Genomic DNA, 18720 nt, shown 5'->3' with positions numbered 1-18720 from the left:
CCCTTGTAAAGATATGGGATGGTTACAAGCCATGCCAACTGTCTCGTAGTTCCGTTTGGGGTTGTCAACCCAGGAAACTTCTGCTGTCTTTGTGTGTGTGTTTGCAAAAGAGGTTGAGATGATGCTTTGCATCTTTTAATTTGAGGAATGAAAGACTCCACCCACCCAAAAAGGCATAGCTTTTTAAAATTTTAATCTTGAAATCTGCATTCTTTTCTTTCCAGACCATATTTTTTCAGGTTTCTAGAATTAAGATTCCCCTGATCAGAGGCACATGTCTGCTACAGAAGAAAAAATAATGTGCTGCCTCTTTTGCAAGAATTCACAACTTGCTTTTTAAAATGTCTCTGTCCAGACAGCTGCAAAAATAAACGATAACAATTTCTCTTGCTTTGATGTTGCATCAGCAGTGACTTCATTTTGCTGCTACCAAACACAGATTTTGGTACCATAAATGCTCCTTAGAAGAGTGACTCTTTGGTTGAGATAGGATACGTTGATGTGTTCTGCATAATAACTTAGTTTTCAAATATATTTGGCCTCTGTCTCTGAATCTTTAGCTTTTGTCCAGCCTAGGACATTCACATGATATCAAGGTCAAGTTTTAGACAATAAAGAGATTCCACTTCACTAATCTGCAAAATTATGGGAGTCTCAGATGAAAGGACAGAATTAAAATATAAAACCACAAATGGAAGCCTGCTGAACAAAGAGGAATATAGCCCTCTTAAACATTAACCTGCCCATCTGGGCGGCAGCTCCTAGTTGACTTTGGCTGATCTTGAGAAGCTAAGCGGAGCTGGGCCTGGTTAGCATTTGGAAGGGAGAACATCAGGGAATCCCAGGGGCTGCAAGCTACTCTGGAAAGTTAAAAACAAGTTGTGAAAGAAGGCAGTAGCAAATATTTCTATACTTTTGCCAGGAAAATAGGATGGATCCACCCAAGAGGTCCTACCTAGGAGTTGAGTTTCCAATATTGAAAGGTTAGTTCAGTATTGAATGATTTTATTGTCTATGGATTTTTGAATGCTAGAGAGGGATACAGTTGAGTCTCTACAGGTGCAAAGCTAGCCTCAGCACTGTTGAAATATTTGGGGATTGATTTGATTACAGGTAGCCCTCGACTTAAGACCACAACCGAGTCCAAAGTTTCCGTTGCAAAACGAGACACTTGTTGAGTTTTGCCCCGTTGTTATCACCTTGCTTGCCACAGTGGTTAAGTAAATCGTTGCAATTATTAAGTTACTAATATGGTGGCTGAGTGAATCTAGCTTCCCCATTGACTTTGCTTGTTGGAATGTCACCAAAGAGGATCACATGACCCTGGGACACTGCGACCATCATAAATATGAGCCAGCAAGCATTTGAATTTTGATCACGTGATCATGGGGGTCACGTGATCATGGGGCCAATGGTCCTAAGAGTGAAAACCAGTCACAAGTCGATTTTTCAGTGCTGTTCTAACTTTAAATGCTCACTAAACAACCAATTAAATCCAGGACTACCTGTGTGAAGAAAGATGTGTATTGAAAAGGAATGACACTCTTACAATTTCTGCCTTGACACAAAAGTTTCCAAAGCTTTATAGGCCCCTTTCTTTCCTAGAAACATTCCAGAAGCTACTGCCGTAAACTTTAATTACAATAACACTTTCTTTAGAATTTTAAGAATAATTTGTTTAAGTTCAATCTCAAGGATGTTCAGTAGTGCTTTGTTCATGTTTATAGTGGACAAATTCTCGAAGTTCATGGATACCCTAACCGTTAACACCTGTTTCAACTTTGTGCTGTTAGTTCTGGACGCAACATTTGCAGCCTTGTATTGGCTACAAATGAGAAAAATATGAAATGCAATCCGACATGATAACCCACAAGAGTGAAGCTGAAATGCAAATTGAAATATATATTTGAGTGGAATTAGATAGTTTTGAAGGCACCTGTAATTTATATGCAATGGAGTGCTTTTCTTTTTTTTTAATAAATGGTCTGATAATCTTTATAAATATCGTAGTGGAAAAAGGCTCAGTCTATTAAATTTGAGAAGTTAACCAGAGCGTGTATATTTTCATAACACGAGAAAAAAAGCCTTCTGCCCATTAGCTGGGTCAGATTTTGCTAACTTGTGAATTCTTTGGGGAAGGTCTATTCATTACACAGAAATCCAGCGCTCTTCTCTTCTCTTCTCATGCAAGGAAAACACTTGAGGAGGCTGAAACTTTGTACCAGCCAGCCTGGTGAAGCAATAAGGACCCCCCGGGTCTGGAGCACCCCAGATTTGCCAAAAACTGTGTTCTAATGAGGGGAACCTTCAAGAGAATTCATTCACGGTATCCTGGCTGAGGGCTACACCCAAAATCTAACTAAAAACACCAGGTCTGGTGGTTTCTTTTGAAAGCAGCTCTAGAAACAAGCAGAACCACCAAGGAGATACTTCCCAGGTTGGTCCTTGGTGAGGATCCATCCTTCAGAGTCAAGACAAGTCAAGGCTTGACTGAAATATGTCTATGTTATCAACTTCCTTCTAAAACTCTTACCCAAATTTAAAGACCTTCTCTGTGAGTACCAGATGGCTTGGGGCCCCAGTGGTAGAATATATCACACTAGATATTGAATATATCACACTAGATATTGATTAATTAAGACCCAATCCCCACCCCCGACCCCCACCGCCCCACCCCCACAATCCGGCTCCCTCCTTTCCCATCTTGTAACTTTATCTTTATCTTTATTAGACTTATATACCGCCCTTCTCCTGTAGGACTCAGGGCGGTTCACAAGGTTTTTTAAAATAACAATACAACAATTACAAAAATTAAGAACAGTTAAAATAATTACATTTAGACCTTGAATAAATATAAAACCCCAATTAAAACCCAATTAAAACCCCAATTAATACTCTCAGTCCAGGCCAGAAAGCTCAAAGAGCCAAGTCTTCAGGTCCCGGCAGAATGAGCGAAGGAAAGGGGCAGTCCTAAGCTCTACGGGCAGCTGGTTCCAAAGGGCATGTGCACCCACAGAGAAGGCCCTCCTCCTGGGTATTGTCCGCTGGCAATCTCTTACCGGTGGCACCCTGAGAAGACCCTCCCTGTGGGAGCGCACAGGACGAAGGGAGCTTGATGCTGGCAGCAGGTGTTCCCTCAGATATCCCGTACCCAAGCCATTTAGGGCTTTATAGGTCATTACCAGCACCTTGAATATCACCCGGAGGGCAACCGGGAGCCAATGCAGCTCACGGAGTAGAGGTGTTACATGGGAGTATCAGGAAACCCCCATCACAACCCGCGCGGCTGCATTCTGATTTTACTTTGATTGTACTTCCATTTCATTGTGTCAGAAATATTTGCCTTTGATTATTTTAATATTTTTATGCTGTAAGCCGCCCAGAGTCGCTTCAAAATGAGATGGGAGGCAGATAAATTTAATAAATAAAATAAAATTAATAATAATAATAATAATAATAATAATAATAATAATAATAATAATAATAATAATAATAATAATTAGTGAAACACTTTTCCTCCATCCTCTATCAGTCCAATTCTGACTGCTTTCATGGGCCAAAATGGCCAGAGTTGAGGGATGTTTTGGTTAAAAATGGCTGCAGGCAGAGAATAATCCTACCATATCATCTTCTGTTTATAGAATCAACAACCTTTATTCTCTTTCTCTTTTTACTTAATTTTCTTTTTAATTTGGGAAACCTAACACCTCTATAGTATGTTGAAAGTTCTTCACACAAATGATCAGAGTTGAAAAGGACCTTGGAAGTCCTTTAGTCCAAACATCTGCTCAAGCAGGAGAACCTATACCATTTCAGACAAGTGACTGTCCAGTCTCTTCTTAAACACCTCCAGTGTTGGAGCACCCACAACCTCTGGAGGCAAACAGTTCCACTGGTTAATGGTTCTCACTGTTAGGAAGTTTCTCCTTAGTTCTAGGTTGCTTCTCTCTTTGATTAGTTTCCATCCATTGCTTCTTGTCCTGCCTTCAGGGGCTTTGGAGAATAGGTCGACCCCCTCTTCTTTGTGAAGACTGCTATCATATCACCCCTAGTGATTCATCCCCACTGCACTGCAGCCATCCATTTCTCCAAGAGACATGGAGGTGTTCTTGGGAAGAGGGATGACCAGGGAGATAGACAACGTGCTATGCAAGAAATCAGTCCACCCACCCACCATCTTGTTTTCTTAAAAAAAAAAGCAATTGATTTTAGATATTCAAAGTAGGTGGGGCTTGTGGTCTTGGCCTTGTGAGAATGTCCAAGGCTACCATGCTGCCTCAAGACAGCGTTTTGTGTTTGTTTTTTTCTTTTGGTCTGGCAAAAAACGATTTTTCCCACACAGGAAGAAATTAGAGCTTTCTAACCTCTAATTAGCTTAAGTACCGGGGGACTGAAAATCCCAACAATTGTCTTTTTTATAAAAAACAAAACAAAAAACAAAACATTGGGTTCTATTTAGTTTTAATTTCACTTTCAAGCCGAAGTGGTGGTTTTTGGAAATGTTCTCTCTGTGGAAGAATAAAGTTATGCAAGTGATCTGTAACTGGATATTCCTGAATATGCAAACCAGAGTTGCTTTATTGGCGGAAGGAAGTTCAAAGGCTTCCGCGGTGAAAGTCAAAGAAAACCATCCGATCGTCTCTAAGCGGGGTTCCAGAGAACGAGGCAGAAATTTTTTTCTGGGTCCAAGATGGCTCTCAGCTCGAGGATACCGAGCAAAAAGTACATGGCTGGGAAAAAAAAACATAGACTTTGATGTCTTAGATGGTGTTTTTATGCTGTTGAGAAATAAAAGAGAGAGAGAGAGAAATGGATGTCACAGCGTGTAACTAAGCACTTAAAAGTAATTCTTTGGATTCGTTGTGAAGCTTAGAAAGGTTAAAAACAGTGGAAGCAATGTGAGCCATCCTTCAAAACCAAGTAGCCACGTGTCCCTTTAAAATGGCTGGTTTTAGTGAAATAGAGAAGGCAAGGATCATCTGTTAGGAGTGGATGGATGGTTTGGTTGTGCTCAAAACACCTGGGTGCCATCTTGGGGCCTCTTTGGGTCAGCCCTTCTCTGTGGGAGCAGTCAACCTCTGGATGACTCTTTGACCTTGAGATTGCACCCGCGGTGATATCTTTTAGCTGAATATTTTTTCTGCATCTGGAGGGGGGGGGGGAAATCTGCTTTTGTTTATACTTTTCTCTTGGTTTTTTTTAACCATCTGGGGAGGGTGGGGTTTGCATTTTTTAAAAGATATGGCTTATACGTATATATTTATACTTGTAAATTGCTTTGGGATTCTTTCCAGTAGGAGGCATATAAACCTGTACGAATCACCTCCAAAATCTAAAAAAAATTAGGTGGACTTTTTGGACCCTGTGAGAAATCTGGTAGATCCAGGGAAAAGTAACTGAGAGCTGAGGGCTCTTTATTCCATTTTATTTTCTGAGACAAAATGACAAAAGTTCTCATTTTGGGGAAAGGGGGGGGTGTCTCTAAATTTTAATTATGGTTAATTGGCCAAAATCTTTTCATCATTTACATGGGAAAGTTTTCGTACTAGGTTATTTCTCAAAACCTTTTAATATTCAGTTCAATCGTGCACTTCGGCCTCAACATTATTTTCATTGGCAGAACAGTCTGCTTTGGGAAGTTCCCCACAGAGATGTCCACGATTGCCCTCGATTGGCTAGTAAACAAGGACAAAGATGTTGCGGGAGATCTGATTAATTGTGTTCCATTTTTATTTTTAGCTGCTGCTGAAGGAAAGGGGAAAAGTGGAGAAGACTTTTTCCAGAAGGTAAGAGTCGTTGCATCCATAGGTGTGCCTGCCGCAACTTAACAGAAATGCTTTTTGGGTTGAGTCCTGAACACAATGGACAAGTTCTTGTTTTTGTTAAATACTTGGAGAATCTAGAGTAGATCGGACACATATATGGCCAAGCCTTCCCATTGAGCAATAATACAAAGCCATTGGATGGGCTGTGCCAGATCTAAGATCTGTGAGCCTAGCCTTCTCCTACCTTTGCATAGAGGACAGTAACTTCTCTTCACCTTCTCTGGGGCTAACTAACTAATCTTAGTGTCATGTAGTGGGTCCGACGCAAGGAAGAGACGCCAGCCGGAGTACGAGTTCAGCTCTTTATTTGGGGGGGGGGGTTCGTACTGAAGAACAAGGGCTACCTGGCCTCCTTATATACCTGGCCAGGTAGGCGGCTAGCCAATGGGGTTGGCCCTAGGTTTCCCGCCGAAACTGGGTTTCCCGCCAAAACCGTCCAGGCCAACGCCCCCTGGTGGCTGCTGCTATGCAGATGCCTGTACCTGGATACATAACACTTAGGACTGGGAAATGTATGGTCGGCTCCACAGTGTGGTCCAGATTCTAGACCTAGCCCCAAAATTCTAGGTCTCTCTCCATGATGGCCAGTGATGATTTTGGAATGTTCTTCTGTTTAGAAAAATAATATTATGTTTCTATTATGGTTAGCTTGGTTCCTAATACATAAGAATGTGGTCCTTGTGGTTTAGGTTGGTCTTCCTTTTTTGTGTGGATGCTTCTGAATTAAGGGTTGGGGGTGGGCTGGGAGGGTTTTGGGAAAAATCCCTAAAATAATTGGCTTCTGCTTGAATTGAAGACATTCAGTGTTGGAAATGAAAATTCTTGCTTTTTCTGTCCCTTCTCTGCTCTGCTATTTAAGGATGGAAGGAAAAATAATTGTAGAGATGCAGGACTTGGAGTTGGTTGACACAGCTAGGCTGAGGCATTTGTCATCTTTGTGTGAATTGCAGAAAAAAAAATGTTAAATTTGCAGAAATTTGCATTTTTGGTAGCCTGTAAAATATTGTGGCTGAAAGAGAAACTCGGAAAAGCTCTTTGGAGTAACTGCTCATGGCTTACTCATTTCTTTCTTTCTGCTGTTTTCTTCAATCTCTTAAAACATTTTCTTGTGTAAAATAAAAATTCAAGATGGGGTTAAAAAAAATAAACAGCTCCAAAACCCAATTTTCTCACAAGGATCACATGCTTGGCTGGAAGACGGGTGTTGAAATGGTGAGTGGGAGGGAGTTTGGGAATGTTGTGCAATAAGAAACTAAAATGGCTACATCTTGTTCGGAAGACAGGATGACAAGAAATTTAAAAATTTCATATATTTGCAGATGTTGCTAAGGAGGGCTGGGTGAATCAGCCAAGATCTTATTTGAAAGTGTGATTAAATTTGAATTGTCAGATAACAAGGAATTGGGAGAACAGACCCCCTGAGTCAGCAATTTATTTCTTCAGTTCAAACTGGATGCAAAGTTGGACAAAACTCTTGCTTGAAGAGCAGGTGGCAGATGTGACCAGGAAGGCTTTTATGCAAATCAATTTTGTGCAACAATCACACCCATTCCTAAATTTTGCCTTCTCTCTGAACTGTCCCAATGTGCTCTACCTGGGGCTGCCCCTGAAAACCTTTTAGAAGATGCAAATGTTTCCAAATGAAGTGGTGCAAATAGTTACAGAATAAAAAAGTTGGAAGGGACCTCAGAGGTCTTCTAGTCCAGGGCTTTTCAACCAGTGGTACGGGTACCACCCGTGGTACATTGGCACCTGGCAGGTAGTACGCAACCATCCTAGAAAAGTGGTAGCGGGGGACAGGAATGAGCTGAACCGGTGGCAGCACCGCACAAGCCTGAGCGAGAGACGGCTGGAGCTGCAGGGCTGTCAGGGCTCAGTGGAAGCGCCAGGATCAGTGCCAGGCTCCAGCTGGAGCTCAGCGCTGATCCTGGTGCTTCTCAGCCCAGAAGAAGCGCCAATCAGCTGGAATGTTGCAGCATCTCCAGGGTCTTGTGATTTGCATTCAGATGCTTGGCAACTGATTCATATTTATGATGGTCACAGTGTCCCAGGGTCATGTGAAGTGACCAAAACCTGCTGCAACCACCCAGCAGACAGGGGGGGGAATAAAAACCAATCACCCCCTCACCCCACCCCCGCTGCCAATCCTCAACAGAAATGCTCACAACAATGAAAACCTCGGACAGGAGGAAGAGCGCCACCAGGCGGGCAGGCAGGTGTCTTGTTCGGCTGTGGCACTTTTTTCAGTGCCATTGTAACTTTGAACAGTCACTAAGCAAACTGTTGTAAGTCGAGGACTACCTGAACTTCATCACTTTTTTTTTTTGGTCATCAAGTTTTTGACACCTTGCTGGGCGACTGGTGGTACTCGGATGTTGCCATATCCTAAAAGTGGTACAATGGGTGAAAAGGTTGAAAAGCCCTGTTCTACTCCAACCTATACCAACCTAAAACCTATACCATCCCATACAAATGGTTGTCCAGTGTCTTCTTAAAAACCTCCAGTGTTGGACCATCCCCAAACTCTGGAGGCAAGCCATCCCTCTAGTTGACAGTTCTCACCATCAGGAAGTTTCTCCTTAATTCTGGTTTGCTTTTGTCCTTGATTAGTTTCCATCCATTGCTTCTTGTCCTGCCTTCGGGTGCTTTGGAGCATAGCTTGACTCCCTCTTCTTTGGGACAGCCCCTGAGATACTGGAACACTGCTATCACTTCACCCCTAGTTCCTCTTTTCATTAAAAGGTCTGGATGCACACCCAATTTACACAACTATTTGTGAGTCTTACTAGCTCCCAATAGGTTACAGTAACAATTCAAGGCACTCATTACCACTTAAAAACCCTTTCCTGGCCTAGATTAGGGTTGGATGATTTTCAAAACTGTCTGTCTCTGATCATTTCAGCCTGTCCCCTAAGATCTGATAAGAAGGAGATTCTCTCTAGTGTCATCTGGTGGGACCCAGGAGTTGTGCTTTCTCTGTTGTGGCATTTGTCCTATGGAACACCATGCCTCCTGAAATTGGATCATCTTGAAAACTGTGTTCTTCCCTGGACATTGGACCAGGGTGCTGGATGATCGCATCAGTAATGGGTTTGAGCCTCAGTTGCGTGCATTCTCTTATTATATTGAATTGTCATGGTCTATTTTCTGTTTTACAATCCCACGTAAGCCACTCGTACTCTAAATTTTCATAGACCGCTATTTACGTTGCTTGATGAAATAAACTCACAAGCATCTGATATGATTTAATCACTGGATCATTTTCAGCTGAAGTAATGATTTCCTAATCACTGGCTGCCCTTTTTTTTAAAACAAAAGTGCCACGGACAGATGGTTCTCTAACAGTTTAATCATAGCTCACCCTGAAACATGACGCTAATGTAGATTTTTTTGAAAGATGCAATAGTGTTAACTGCAGATTTCTAACAAAAAGGGTGTGTGTGTGAGAGAGAGAGAGAGACTGTTAGCTTGTGGGAAGATGGGATGGGTAAATTCCCCATCAATTTGCTCTTGATTCCTAGTGAGTTCTTGTAGTTTTCTTGGCAGTGACAGATAACTAGCGTGCCACTGCTTCTTCCAGTAACGTTTTTGGGATTTGTAGTCTAGTCTACTGCCCTGGCTTCCCATCTAAGAACTGACCATGCCAGACCCCACTTAGCTTCTAAATCCAGACACGGAGAGTTACCACCTGCTGAGACAGCTCTGCATAGCACCAGCAGACCTAAGTGCTGAGTGCTGGTCAGCCTGAGACAACCTTGCCTGCATTCCATCAATTTACCAACCTGCTTTTTTCATTTTGTACCTGTCATCTATCAAGCAGGAAAGCAGCAAACATTTTTCCTATCAGAATCTTGGCATTTGTGTTCTTTTCTCCACTTCTCTCCTTTTTTTTAAAATGAGATTTTTGCCATCTGTAGAACCCATCATAATTTCCAGTTGTGTTCCGAGAAGCTCCCAGCTTCCGGAGGCAATCTGTAGCTCCAGCAAGAATGTCAGAAAATCAAGGATAGATCGTGTAGTCCTGGGGAATTACTATATATGCATTTGTTAAAATTTGGAGAGGAGATCCCGAACAATACACGGGACAAAAATTTTGATTGCTTCCTTTTCTCATTTGGAAGCTGAGTGAATTAGGACTTAGAACAGTAGAACAGAAGCATGCTACTTGGAGCCTGTTCACACTAGCCTAATCATTAGATTTTCAACACTGCAAGGGTGCCAGAGTAGGTCTTACTGAACACGCTGAGTAATGCGATACTCACCCAGTAAGCTGCTTAAGATAATGATTTTTCTAGATCCCCTTCTGGGAAGCAAGCAAGTGGTTCCTGAGATCTGTTCATTAGCCTTTTCAGAGTTAAACTAAAGGTTAATCTTGTGTTCACATACTCAACCTGTTTTTGTGCGAGGTTTTGTCTACATAAAATTGTGAATATCACACTCTTTTGGGGATCAGTATTCCACCACGTTGTCCATCTCAACCCTGTGCAGAAGGAATGCACCAAGACTGAAGTCCACCTTTGGTTTTTAACCATAAATAGCCTCAAGCTTCTACCTGGACGTACATTACACCTGGACCGCTTTTCCAACATTCAGGATTTTTTTGATTTTGCAAGAGGGTTCAAATTTCCAAACTCCTCATTCACAGCTCTTGTCAAGCAGAGAATATTGTTCCTTTTGAGACAGTTCCAAATTTGGAATTTGGGAGACTCATATAGTTCCATCTTCTGAAGATACATAGGTAGTAGTTATTGTCCAGTCGCCAAAGTTGTGTCCAACTCTTCATGACCCCATGAACCACAGCACGCCAGACCCCCCCTGTCCTCTTCTGTTTCCTGGAGTTTGCCCAAATTTATGTTCATCGCGTCAATGACATTATCTAACTCTCTCTTCTCCTTTCGCCTTCCGTCTTCCCCAACATCAGGGTCTTCTCCAATGGGTCCTCTCTTCTCATTTGGTGGCCAAAGTATTTGAGCTTCAGTGTCTGTCCTTCCAAAGAATAGCCAGGTATCATTTCCTTTAGCACTGACTGATTGGATGTCCTTGCAGTTCAAGGGACATTCCACACCACAATTCGAAAGCATCCATTTTTCGGCGCTCAGCCTTCCTTATGGCCCACCTCTGACAGTCATACACTGCTATTGGGAAAGCAATATCTTAGACTGGCCTTTGTCTCTGCCTTTTCATATGCTGCCTAGATTTGCCATAGCTCCCCTCCCAATGAACAGGCCGAGCTGAGTGAGTTAGCATTCAGACTTGACGCTGCTACTGTTCTTATTTCATATCTGCGTTTGGGACTCTTTAGGAATAGGTGCATGTCACGATAGAACTCTGCCTTGTTTTGAAGTTGCCTCCCAGCTGCAATTTATTACCCCGTGGCAGCTGAAACCCATTCAAAGCAAAGAGCTTTCGAGTCCTGGCTGACATTTCTCACTTTTTCCACATGGCACATCCTCTGGAAATAGTGGCTTCAAGAAATTCTATTGATATAGGCAATAGAAAGAAGTATAAACTTTTCAGTGTGTGTATTTGTCTTTCAAATTTTTCCTGTAAGACATCGGCAAAGGATGCCGATTCTTTCCTCCTAATTTTAGCCATGATTTCTTGAAACTGGACTGTGTAGGCTGACTTCTTCTCCAGAGAATCGAAGCTTATTTTCTTAACTAAAATAGGAGTGGATACACTCACTTTGTTCACTCTTTTACTGATGTTCTACAAGAAAGTAAACATAGGGTATTATCCGTGCAGAAGGCTAAAGCGTAATGTAGCGCTTAACTAGAAAGGAGGTAAACCCAGAACAGGGACTCATGGAGAGATTCAACGAGACATTCTTAAGGAATCATTTTATGCTGCATTTCTTACTTTGAAGTGTTCGAATTAGTATTTGGATATTCTTGATGTTTGGGAGTCCCTATGTGGCTCAGTGGGTTAGGACGCTGAGTTTGTCGATCAGAAGGTCGGCAGTTTGGAGGGTCGAATCCCGAGTGCCGCGTAGCAGAGTGAGCGCCTGTTACTCGCCCCAGCTTCTGCCAACCTAGCAGTTCGAAAGCACGTAAAAATGCAAGTAGAAAAATAGGGACCACTACGGTGGGAAGGTAATAGCGTTCTGTGCACCTTTGGCATCTAGTCATGCCGGCCACATGACCACGGAGACGTCCTCGGACAAGCGCTGGCTCTTCGGCTTTGAAACGGAGATGAGCACCAGCCCCTAGAGTCGGAAACGACTAGCACGCATGTGCGGGGGAACCTTTACCTTTACTTTATGCTTTCCTGTTCATGTTTTAATCTTAGGGTGACAGTGGGAGAGGGAAGACACAGCTACTCCTTAATTTACAATCGTTCATTTAGTGACCAACAGCATGTAGACAAAACCCTTGTTGGGTGGTATCCTATTTTTCAGTTGTTCATCTGCCCACATATTCAGGATCAGGGCCCTTTTCCAATATTTGAAGGGCTGCCACAAGGAAGAGGGGGTCAAGCTATTCTCCAAAACGCCTGAAGGCAGAATGAGAAGCAACAGTTGGAAACTCATCAAGGAGAGAAACAACCTAGAACTAAGGAGAAATTTCCTGACAGGGAGAACAATTAACCAGTGGAACAACCTGCCTCCAGAAGTTGTGGGTGCTCCATCACTGGAGGCTTTTAAGAAGAGTCTAGACAGGCATTTGTCTGGAATGCTATAAGGTTTCCTGCTCAGCAGGGGGTTGGACTGGAAGACCTCCAAGGTCCCTTCCAGCTCTGTTATTCTGTTATTTGACTTGGTGTGTGTGTGTGTGTGTGTGTGTGTGTGTGTGTGTGTGTGTGTGTGTGTGAAGTGCTGGCGACTGTTCCCACTAGCTGATGATCAGATCACTCTTTCAAAGCCAAGTTGTGAACTGGGCATCAGAGCACAATTCAGCAGGAGCAAAATAAGCCTGGGGGACGTTGCCCAGTTACTGATTAATTTTGAGTAACTTTAAGAAAATGCTGGCAAAAAAATAAGGGCATAACATGGCAAAAATTCAGGGAAGCACGGGAGGCTAATAGGAAACAGTCAGCTAAAAGCTAATTTTTTAAAATATATTGATATTGTGTTTCAGTCAAAATGTTAGAATCCATCAGCTTCATTCCCCACTGGAGTTAAATCAGACTTTTCTCTTGAAAGCCATTTCTTGGTATTTTAAGGCAACTTTGCAGCAGTTCAGAATTATTAGAAATTCTCCTTGTTTCTGTCTGATGGAAAACAGCAAATGTGTTTAAATTTAAGCCAAGATTTCTTGTCCTTTGACAGATTATGGAAGAAACTAACACTCAGATTGCTTGGCCCTCTAAACTGAAGATTGGCGCAAAATCCAAGAAAGGTAAGCATTGCTTTTTTGTTGCAATTTGGATAAATCCTCTTGAATGCAGCCAAATCCCAGGCTCCAAACTGATCTGTTAACTCCTGAAAACCTATGCTACATTCATGTAGCTTCACCTGTTTCAAGACACCAAGTACAATCTCAGACACTTTGCGCAAACCTCGATACTGTTCCTCCATGGATTGTGCGTAGTACATGGGAAAATGTGTACTGCATTTGTGCATCAGTTCATCAAAATGGCTTAGTGGAATTTCTATCCCTGTGGGAGTAAATTGATCTCTAAATACAGGTAATCCTCAACTTACAAACATTTGTTTGGTGACCATTCAAAGTTACAACGGCGCTGAAAAAAAAGATAAGATAATCTTTATTGTCATTGTTTTTACTGTGGGCACAACGGCACACATCAAAAATGAAATTTAGTTGCCCGCTCTCAAAGTGAAACACATACATGACACACACCTAAAACATACTATATACAACATATGTATAGATCCACACCCCTACATGTACATAACAATAAAATATTAAATACTGTCCATCTTGAATACATAACGGAAGGAGGAAGCTTGAGAGTTCACAAGGTTAATGCTGCATGGAATGAAACTATGGCTGAATCTGGATGTTCTGCTACGGATACCACGAAGCCCCCTCCTCCCAGAAGGGAACAAGGAAAACAGGTTGTGAAGAGGATGTGTAGTGTCCCAGACAATCTTGCGGACCCTGCTCAAGCAAGGCTTATGTGCCATGTCCTGGATGGGCGGGAGGGAACTGCCAATGATCTTTTCGGCCATCCTCACCACTCTCTGCACCGCCTTCCTGTCTGAAGCAGGGATGCTTCCAAACCAGACTGTGATGCCGTATGACAGGATGCTCTCGATCATCCCTCTGTAGAAAGTGGTCAGAACAGGGGAAGGAAGATGTGCTTTTCTCATGACTTGTAACCGTTTGTCACACTTAAAACCATTGCAGCGTCCCTATGGTCACGTGATTAAAATTCAGACGTGTGGCAGCTGACTCATATTTATGACGGTCGCAGTGTCCCGGAGTCATGTGGCCCCCTTTTGCGACCTTCGGACAAGCAAAGTCAGTGGAGAAGTCAGATACACTTAACAACCTTGCTACTAATTTAACAACTGCAATGGTTCACTTAACAGCTGTGGCCAGAAAAAATGGGGAGAATTCACTTGACCGCTGTTTCCCTTAGCAGCAGAAATTTTGGGCTTGATTGTAGTCGTAAGTCAAGGACTACATGTATACTGAAAAGTTGTTAATATTGTCAATATGTACTGAGGCGTAACTAGTTAGATGTCAAAAAACTTATTTCCTCCTATCACCTTTGGCGTTCAGTCGATGGAGGACACACCATTTATCTTGGAGAAGGGACAAGTTGGCTTTGACGCCCATTGAAACAGCTGCTTCCTGAATCGAGTTGCATAAGAAATACACTTCCAGCTGTGCTCAGACAGTGTTTTCAAGGGCAGAGGAGGAACTCCACATCTGGGGGTATAGTTATTTAGCAGCAAATTGGTACAGATGTCTTGGTTTGTTCTGAATCTTGGGAAAAAAATGAAGATATCTGTTTGGTTAGTAATCAGTTGCATTACACTTGCAGAAAAGACAAGCGTTCTCCCCTAGATATTTTGTTTTTCTCCTTAAAGCTAAATTGAAAGGTTGAATGTTTGTCTAAAACAGAAGTGTCAAACTCGCAATGTCACGTGACGTGTCGCAACGTATCACGACTTTTTTTGCCACGGCCAGCAATGAGGTGGACGCGGTTTGACACCCCCTGATGTAAAAGATAAAGGTTTCCCCTGCTGAGTTGGGTCAATCAGTTGATTTTCTTTGCTGTTCTTTGCTTGAATAAAAACAGCTGCTTTCTTTTGCCTTAAATGTGACTAAAGTATCAGTATTGGAAATAAAGATGTGTGGAGTTCTTTTAAAAATGTGGACAAGTGAGCTTTGGGCAAGAATCTAAATAATCAGAATGCTCCCTGTAAGAGTTGCTTGCTTTTTAAATATGCAAACGTGACATGAGTAAAAATCCAGTAGTTGGATCAATATCGGTACTTAGATGAAGGGAGCAGGCAATGGCAAACCACTTGTGGAAAACCTTGCCAAGAAAACTGCAGGGCTCTCTGTCCTGGCAGTCTCTGAGAATAAGACACAATTGAACAGAAGCGGGAGGGAATCCATAAATGAATATATTTCAAGTTTTTTAGACATTAGTATTTCTATCAAATGTTCAATGTACCAGAAATTCAGATTAGTTGAACATAAAATTGGAGCACTAAAAGAATTGTCAAAGACATTATGATAAAATCAATGCAGAACAGATGGAAAGATTTTTTTAAAAAAATCTACCCATCAGCAGAGCAGTGTGTGTGTGTGTGTGTGTGTGTGTATGGCCCAACTCAGGAGGTTGATTTTGTTCAAGCATAGAGATGGTCCTTTGAAGGAGATGGAGGATGCACATGAAGTATTGGCATCTCTAGGGCTGGAATTATCTGCTGTGTTGGCAGTAGGATTTGGAACAGCCTCACGTAGGGGTGTGTTAAAGGCAAGCCCATCCTGCTGTTACTTTGATTCGTTTTTGTGGGAAAGAGCTGCTTGCAAACATTTGCGCTTGGATGTGAAGGCTCAACTCGGTTTTGTAATTATTGGAGCTGATTCTGTGTCTTCCATACCAGAAGCGTGTGATTAACTGGAGCATACAAAGTATAGAAAGGAGTCAGCGTAAAGATTTTGACTTGTGTGATGTTTTCATGTGATCATCATTAAACAGTGTTTGGATTTATGCATGTTGGATGGGAAAAAAAATAAAAGGCGCTCGTTGTGAGCTGACAAAGGCAGACATCTCCTTGAACTCAACTGGTTGCTTTATTTTCTGGCTGCTAAGGTTTAACACGAGGTTGTTGGTTACTCTAACATGCAGACCTTCTGTTTTTATCCCTTGTGTTGATCTTATGTTTTTATACCTTCTTGCTTTTGGTTTCAACAACCAATACAATAAACAACCTTTAGGATACTGTCTGAAGAAAAGATGCTTTCAAAATCACGGCGTTGTGTTGTTGTGACTGAAATGTCAGCATTGTGACATCTTGAACAGGTAGTCCTTGCAACCATTTAATGACTGTTCGAAGTTAAGATGGTGCTTTAAAAAATGACTTAATAGCCAGTGCCAGCATTTAAAAACTGCCTCAGTGTCTGCATGATCACGGGTGCTTTGCAACATCCTCTGGTCACAGGATCATCATTTGCAACTTTCCGAGCCAGCTTCTGACCGGAATGTCACTGGAGGAAGCCGAATTTGCTTAATGAGTGTGGTAATTTGTAATGAGTGTGGTAATTTTTAATGAGTGTGGTAACAACCTGCCTCCAGAGGTGGTGAATGCTCCAACACTGGAGGTTTTTAAGAAGAGACTGGACAGCCATTTGTCTGAAATGGTATAGGGTTTCCTGCCTGAGCAGGGGGTTGGACTAGATGACTTCCAAGGTCCCTTCCAACTTCTTCTTCTTCTTCTTCTTCTTCTTCTTCTTCTTCTTCTTCTTCTTCTTCTTCTTCTTCTTCTTCTTCTTCTTCTTCTTCTTCTTCTTCCTCTTCCTCTTCCTCTTCCTCTTCTTCTTCCTCTTCCTCCTTTTCTTCTTCTTCTTCTTCTTCTTCTTCTTCTTCTTCTTCTTCTTCTTCTTCTTCTTCTTCTTCTTCTTCTTCTTCTTCTTCTTATTCTTATTATTATTATTATTATTATTATTATTATTATTATTATTATTAATTTTTTGAAGACCCCAGGAAAAATAATTGTACAATCAATGACTGCGTCCCTTAGCAATGGAAGTTCTGCTTCCAATTGCGGTCATAAATATAAGACAACCTGTAAAAAGGTTTTGCATTTTTTGCCTAGTGGACAGGCTGAAAAGTTTTTGTTGGCGAGGTTTGGGGTTTTTTTTGTTAAAAGTGCTGCTTTTTGTTCATGTTCACTCAGCGAAGGTTTTCCAGCAGGATCATTCTTGATTTCTAAATGTCAAAAGCTTTGTCCACTGAGACGACTAGTTTTGAGAAGCCCAAACTTGGAACCCTGCATCCAGTTTTGGTTGCCATGATAGAAAAAGTTGAGACTCTGAAAAGAGTTCAGAAAAGAGCAACAAAGATGACTGGAGTGCTGGAGGCTAAAACATACAAAAAACGGTTGCAGGAATTCGGTATGTCTAGTCTAGTGAAAAGAAGGACTAAGGGTGATATGGTAGCAGTCTTCCAATAATTGAGGGGCTTCCGCAAAGAAGAGAGGGGGTCAAGCTATTCTCCAAAGCACCTGAAGGCAGGACAAGAAGCAATGGACAGAAAGTAATCAAGGAGAGATGCAACCTACTGTAGAACTAAGGAAGGGATTTCCTGGCAGAACAATCAACCAGTGGAACAGCTTGTCTTCAGAAGTTGTGGGTGCTCCATCACTGGAGAAGGCAAGACGAGAAACAATGGATGGAAACTAATCAAGGAGAAAAGCAACCTAGAGCTAAGGAGAAATTTTGTAATAGTGTCAGCAATTAACCAGTGGAACAGCTTGCCTCCAGAAGCTGTGGGTGCTCCAACATTGGAGGTTTTCAAGAAGAGATTGGACGGTCATTTGTCTGAAATGGTAGAAGGTTTCCTGCCTGAGCAGGGGGTTGGACTAGAAGACCTCCAAGGCCCCTTCCAATTCTGTTATTCTACATTTGAGTTATGTGAAATGATACCTCGTAAAATTGCAGCTTGAACACAATTGGAGATCATTTTAAAGGAAATTGATGGATTTAAGACTTTGCTTTCAAAGTTACTGGCTTCTCTCATTGAAGTGGAACGAGGTCGTAGAACTGTATGTAAACATGTGGGAAATCAGGATATTGTTCCCAGTACAGTGGTAATTTTTGGAATGTACATGAAACTAGAAGATGTAGAATGCGTCACATTATTATAAAGATCACTTCAAAAAATTAGCACATTTGGATGGAACTCAGAAGTTCAGTAGTCAAACTAGATGTTGGAAAGATGTTATTTCCAGCTGTTAGTCCTTGATCCAATTTTCACTCTTAGTTAGATACTGTCAGATAACAATTTCTTGAATTCTAAACCAAGTGGCCGACCTCAGAAAATTCTCCTTTTTCTCTCCTATCTCTGCATTTGTTTTTTCATGTCCTTGGATACTCAGATATCTGAGAAACTCCGTTCCATCCCTTGATGCTTGTGCTCTTGGCTGGATTGTTTCAGCATTTAAGGGCCATCATGTGGAAAACATTTAGACAGTTTAAAAAACCCCTGATTTAACAAAATAACAGAGTTGGAAGGGACATTGGAGGTCTTCTAGTCCAACCCTCTGCTCAGGCTGGAAACCATATACCAGTGATGGCGAACCTTTTAGAGACTGAGTGCCCAAACTGCAACCCAAAACCCACTTATATATCGTTGGGTGCCGGGTGGGCATGGCCCATTGGGTGGGCGTGGCTGCAGTGGTAACAGCAGACTGGGTGGGACTAAAAAGTTCAATCAATCAATACCAACTTTGCAAGATCTTTTTTTTCCCCGC

The 18720-nt window shown here is 42.0% G+C and overlaps 1 protein-coding gene across 1 annotated transcript in view; it reads left to right on the top strand.

Annotated features, from left to right (window-relative positions):
* Positions 1-18720, top strand: part of BICC1 (BicC family RNA binding protein 1) — a gene marked incomplete at its 5' end in the record, with an annotated part of 112066 nt that overhangs the window by 33850 nt on the left and 59496 nt on the right. Inside the window, 2 exons of the mRNA XM_083364906.1 lie at positions 5740-5786; positions 13093-13162. Of these exons, the coding sequence (XP_083221032.1) occupies positions 5740-5786; positions 13093-13162 (117 nt within the window). The remainder of the gene's footprint in view (positions 1-5739; positions 5787-13092; positions 13163-18720) is intronic.

The sequence above is a fragment of the Vipera ursinii genome (genome assembly GCF_947247035.1).
Source record: "Vipera ursinii genome assembly, chromosome: 5".
NCBI classification, from domain to species: Eukaryota; Metazoa; Chordata; class Lepidosauria; order Squamata; family Viperidae; genus Vipera; species Vipera ursinii.
The sequence above is the reverse complement of the archived record's forward strand: the minus strand, read 5'-3'. Positions and strand labels throughout refer to the sequence as shown.